This window comes from Grammomys surdaster, unplaced genomic scaffold (assembly GCF_004785775.1).
Source record: "Grammomys surdaster isolate TR1022 unplaced genomic scaffold, NIH_TR_1.0 721, whole genome shotgun sequence".
NCBI lineage: Eukaryota > Metazoa > Chordata > Mammalia > Rodentia > Muridae > Grammomys > Grammomys surdaster.
Window position 1 is genome coordinate 2,191,843 of NW_021605140.1, and position 6,000 is coordinate 2,197,842.

At 41.4% G+C, this 6,000-nt stretch overlaps 1 protein-coding gene across 5 annotated transcripts in view; it reads right to left on the reverse strand.

Annotated features, from left to right (window-relative positions):
- Pcnx1 (pecanex 1) overlaps positions 1-6,000 on the reverse strand; it is a 141,938-nt gene that overhangs the window by 34,416 nt on the left and 101,522 nt on the right. For all 5 annotated transcript variants that reach the window (XR_003713212.1, XM_028782182.1, XM_028782179.1 and 2 more), the window contains 3 exons: positions 5,060-5,169; positions 4,675-4,780; positions 1,674-1,766 (listed from right to left, as the gene is read on the reverse strand). Coding sequence is in view for 4 of the 5 variants with exons in the window: in XM_028782182.1 (XP_028638015.1) it covers positions 1,674-1,766; positions 4,675-4,780; positions 5,060-5,169 (309 nt within the window). In the remaining variant the exon portion in view is untranslated. The remainder of the gene's footprint in view (positions 1-1,673; positions 1,767-4,674; positions 4,781-5,059; positions 5,170-6,000) is intronic.

Below are 6,000 nucleotides of genomic sequence, written 5' to 3' on the forward strand. Positions count from 1 at the left end.
GAACCACAAGACACATGCGACTGGAATCACTGAGGTGGGGTGGGACAATGAGAACAGGATAAAACAAAACAAATCCTAGAACGATAGCCAATGTCTCCAAACTTAATGTAAAGTATAAATCAGAGAAATGAACCTCAGCTACAAAAGAAAACCACGCATAAGTACATTTTAATCACATTATGCTCTACTAGTGATAAGACAAACTGCACAAGCAGGAGAGGAAGATACACTATGCACAGAGGGATACAGACAGAACAATTGCAAGACTTCTTATCACAAGATGAGAACCAAGACCTTGTGAGACCTTTCAGATGCTGGAAGAGTGAAACTGTCACCCTGCAGTTACACCCCAGGCAATACCTTCCCAAACCACAGGGTGCAGAATAAAAGATGTACAGAACAAGAAACATTTTTTTCAGACATCTTTGAGACCAAAGGAAGTGGCACCATAAGGAAAACCTGGAATATAGTCATGAGAGCGCCACATGAAGCAAGGGGACTGGGCGGTGCTCAGATAGAAGAACTTCCCATGTGGAACTGCCCATGATGAGCAAATAAGCAGAGGTGCTCACCCATCCCTCCACCTGCCTGGATGACAAGATTCAACTTCTCCAGCAGAACTCAAGTAAGGCTTTTGAGGACTTTAGTAGAAAAAGCGTATCTTGTATACAGGATGGATATAAATCATGGGGGCCTGAGGGCAGACTGCTCTGTATGGTCCCCATGGTCCTGACTTCTTAGTGTCTCCACCTCTGTGTATTTGCTTCCCGTGCTATACCAGTCAGTCTACATGACCAAGAGAACAAAGAAGGGTGCACCATTTGCAGAAGAGATTCTACAAGAGTCCATTTTGACGGAGGCTTTCCCTAGCATCACTTGCTCTGTGGAAAAGAGATGTCATTTAGAAGACACTTGGGAACTTATGGAAGAACTACAGACAAGAACTAAAGTCTGCAGCCAGCAGTAAACGAGGAAATGAAGACTAGATACACTTCACCTCAGATGTTTGCAGTAACAGGAAAAACTCCTAAGCCATTCACAGAGACTTGCAGCCTAGAGAAAACAAAAGTTCATATATTCCTGAAGGCACAGGGACCACTGAAGAAGCAAGGGCAGAAAGAATGTAGAGGCAGAAGGATGGGAGACAGGGAGCAGGATACCATACTCTAAGCACTAACACAGCCACTACACCACGGACTCGCAGCAGCAGTGTATACGAGCAGTGAGTCCACAGAAGTCAGGCTCTTGTAACAGTCAGCTATAGGTGAGGAGAGGCCTCACGGGTCCTGACCACTACTGAACTGTGGCAACCAACAGATTCTAGAAGACAGAGGGGTACAGTATTCAGCTGTGACTCCCATGATAAACCTATCTACCACGATCTCATAATTAGCTCCAAACCTAGGCTCTGGTTCAATTATACAGAATACCAAACAAAATCAATAGTGAGTCGGGAAAAGATATTTGGGGAAGGGTTGGTAGGGGCTGGAGGGAATTTGGGGAGGGATGACAAGAAAACATAGTATATATGTATGAAATTGTGAAGGAATAAAACTTACTACTAAAACTGAACACACACCAAAAACAAAACAAAAGACCCAAATGTTTCAGTCCCACAGTGTCACACATCGGTAACATTACTTTCTATCAACCCCAACCAGAGGATTCCTTACCTGCAAAGCTGTGAACACTGTGCTCACATGGATAGCAAAATACAGCACACCAATAACAACACACACTACCAGGTCCGACTGTAGACGTTCACTCTGTGGGACAAAGGGCAATAATTAAAAAATTCCATACTTGTTTGTTTTTGAGCTAAGGTCTCATGTAATCCAGGCCGACTCCAACTGTTATGTAGTAAGGATGGCACTTACTACCCAATCCTCCTGCCTCCACCTCCAAAATGCCACTATGCTTTTCTTTGCATACAACTAAAAAAAAAAAAAAAACAACTCCTTTTTCCAAATCAGTAAAGCTTTAAAGATAATTTTGCACTAATACATGTCAGCATTTTTTGTTTTTTTTCTCATATAAAATAATTATGTAGAATAAATCTATTTTTCCTCAATTTTCTCACATTTGGGGTCTCCTCTGAGTTTGGTAGGAACCCAAACAACTCGTCTAGTTTCTAAAGCTGTAAACAAAGTCTTCCAGAAGACCTCTCCTTTCACTGGTCAGTATATTTGCTTTTTTTTTTTTTTTTAGGTTTTTCGAGACAGGGTTTCTCTGTGTAGCCCTGGCTGTCCTGGAACTCACTCTGTAGACCAGGCTGGCCTCGAACTCTCGAACTCAGAAATCCGTCTGCCTCTGCCTCTCAAGAGCTGGGATTAAAGGCATGCGCCACCACCGCCTGGCTTACATTTGCTTTTTTATTGACAAAACAAAAAACAAAAAAAAAACCAGAACCCCCCAAAGCCTATCCTCTGAGGCATCGAAACCACACACATACATTATATGTGCGGTTTTCAAGGGGTAAAGGGTCCCTTATCTGAACTCAGGACCAAAAGTGTTTCCAGCTCTGGAATCCGTTCAGCCTTTGGAGGACTTCTGTGGACTCAGCCAACTGAGGATTTCTGAACTAAAAATCTGGACACAGGCCGGGCGGTGATGACGCACACCTTTAATCCCAGCACTTGGGAGGCAGAGGCAGGCGGATTTCTGAGTTCGAGGCCAGCCTGGTCTACAGAATGAGTTCCAGGACAGCCAGGGCTACACAGAGAAACCCTGTCTCGAAAAACCTAAAAAAAAAAAAAAAAAATCTGGACACAGAAATGTTCTAAAAACTCAAGGTTTTTTTTTGTTGTTGTTGTTTTGTTTTGTTTTTTTGGAATGGTGATTTGGGAGCATTTCAGGTTTTAAATTTTTGGAAGCATACTTCAACTCTGTAGTAAAAAACAGGATCTTCTTGTCTTCTGGGCCACCTAATAATCAGTTGACATATAAGCCACATTTAACATTCTACCATGCTTAACGCAAACATAGAAACTAAAGTCAAAAGACAATTTCCTTCAAGTCTATCTTGAGGTAGTTTGTTACTTCTATTTTTCTGAAAAATTTGTGAACAGTCATGTTCACTGAAAATAGGTACTATGTTCAATTAGTATTTAGGTAGGTTTATCATTCAGACATAAATAATGTAAAATGAAGGGACTGGGGATACAGTTTCAACAGAAGAGCATTTGCCTTGCAAGCATTAAGACCCAGGGATCAATGCCCAGATCAACAACAAAACACTCTAAAATAAAATAGGAAATAAAATGTGTTTGTCCTACAAAACAGATATGAATTGCTAAAACTCACTTTTCAAGTTACAAAAGAGACATTATGAGTCACTAAACTGAACTGGGAATACTCTAGTAAGCACAGTAAGTTAGGAGACTGTTCTTTCCTTTGAACTGGAAACTTTTAAATATTCCTATGTATTTATGAGTATTTAAGTGTTTTACCTGTGGAAATGCCTATCTACAACTTGTCTGCAGTGTCTGCAGAAACCAGGAGGTGTTGGGTCTCCTGGAACTAGAGTTACAGGTAATTGTAAGCTGTCATGTGGGTGCTAAGAACTGAACCCAGGCTGTCTGCCAAAGCAGCAGTGCTCTTAACTGCTGAGCCATCTCTCCAGGCCACAAAACACACTTTTTATACTGCCCTTGAACAACCAAGCAGATGACATTGTTTTTTTTTTTTTTTTTTTTTTGTAAATCAACAGGAAAAATAACAATCTAACCTACGTTAAACAGTTTAACCAGTACTCTACCCTTACCTGTGGGCAGTTAAGTTCTATGGTCCCTATGGATACCTAAAACTACAGCTGGTACTTTACCATACAGTTATACAGGTAACTGAGGGGCTACTCAGGAATTGGTGGATGGTAGTGGTGTGCACAGCAGATAACCTGAACAAGAGTATGCTTCATGTCCCAGTGAAACACGCGGCATTTCATCCTGCTACTTAGAGTGCAGTATAGTGTAAAACTTACAGATTATTTCTGGGATTTCCAGTTCATACTTCTGGCCTGGATTTGACTGCCAGTAAACAAAAGTACGGGAAGTGAAACGAGGCTGGAGAGACCACTGCTGTAGTCAATGTTCAGAGCCGCGTCTCCCCTGAGGAGGACCTATATGTCTAGGACCAATGAACTGACTTAATTTTACTGGACATGAAACCCTCTGACACATTCTTCTATACTGAGACCATGTGTGAGGACAGGACTTCTCACACACAGGCTAACGATCTCCTTCCCAAACTGCTTAGGACCAGAAGCATGTGAGACTGTGGATCTTTGGGAATTTGAGAATATTTCCATATATAACATGACATAGTTTGAGGAGATGAGGTGCACTTAAAAAAGTAAGATTCATTTTCCATGTGTGCCTAACAGTCTGAAGGTGACTAAGCAGCACCGTAAGGAGCCTGTGCTTTGACTGTGACTGACCACACGAGACTGGATGTGCAGCTTTCCCTGTCTGTGTACTCAGAGAGTAATTGAGTCTAGTCAAGACTATTCTGGACTTTTTAGATGAAGGATGCTTAACAAGGATGATAAAATCTGAACTGAATACAATCAACTATATTTAATAACACTTAGTTCATCCGATTACTAAAGACTTTCAAAAGTACTCGTCATATAATACAATCATCTGTCATAAGTCACGGTTAAAAAGCTACACTTACAACAGAATTGCTAAGCTTCTCCGGCAGTGGGTCTTTCACTTCAGACAGAGGGTCTTCTGGGTTCTTCTCATCAGTTTTTGGAAAAATCTTGGATTGGATCAAAGTGCTTTATTTGAAAAAAATAAAAGTATTTTTTAGCAGAAAATATGTATGAAACTTGAACAGCACACTTGCATGAGTGTACACACACACACGCACACACACACACACAAAATAAAAAAGTAAAAACAAAATCTTCAACAACATACATTTTCAGCTAACATAATCAGCATGATTCAAAGTTAACGTATTTTTAACCAAGATAGAGTAGGCTGAGGGAAGGAGCTGCCTGGACTATTAGAAATGCCAACTTAAATGTCCAACAATAGGAGTGGATTTCACTTACAACAGTACAGATGGGTCGCTGCTTTGTCGGCTGAGGTGATAGGACACCGCCACTAACAAACCACAAAAAATAGAGAAAAGTACAGGAATGTGCTGGCCATCCCAGGAATCCTGACGAAAGGAAATTCAGAGAAAAAGGGTACGCTTGTAACCTTTAATTAGCCTAACATATCATCAATCCTCTTACATCAAAATTTTAGAGACAGCAAACTTAAAAGTGTAAAATGTTTTAGCTGTATTAGTAACTGTACTTTATACAAAGGAATTTAGATTTTTTTTTTCATTTGAGAAAGGGTCTCATGTAGCTCAGGCTGACCTCAAATTTCCTATGTAGCTGTAGCTGAGTCTCAACTCCTAACCCTGCCTCTGCCTCTCAAGTGCACACATCTTCTTATGTTAAAGTTCTCTTTTTCTGGAGACCTGGGATCAGGTACTAAGCTTCTTTTGTCTTAAGAAAGCTTCAACTTTCTTCTCTCTGCTCTCTCTTTCGGTAGTAGAATTTTATTCGTATTAGGAACACTCCCTCATGCCTGACGCTGTCACTTTCTAGTCTAAGTAGTGCTCACTGTATAGCTGGCATCGGTAGTGTTCACTGTATAGCTGGCATCGGTAGTGCTCACTGTATAGCTGGCATCGGTAGTGTTCACTGTATAGCTGGCATTGGTAGTGCTCACTGTATAGCTGGCATTGGTAGTGCTCACTGTATAGCTGGCATCGGTAGTGTTCACTGTATAGCTGGCATCGGTAGTGCTCACTGTATAGCTGGCATTGGTAGTGTTCACTGTATAGCTGGCATTGGTAGTGCTCACTGTACAGCTGGCATCGGTAGTGCTCACTGTATAGCTGGCATTGGTAGTGCTCAGTGTACAGCTGGCATTGGTAGTGCTCACTGTACAGCTGGCATTGGTAGTGCTCACTGTATAGCTGGCATTGGTAGTGCTC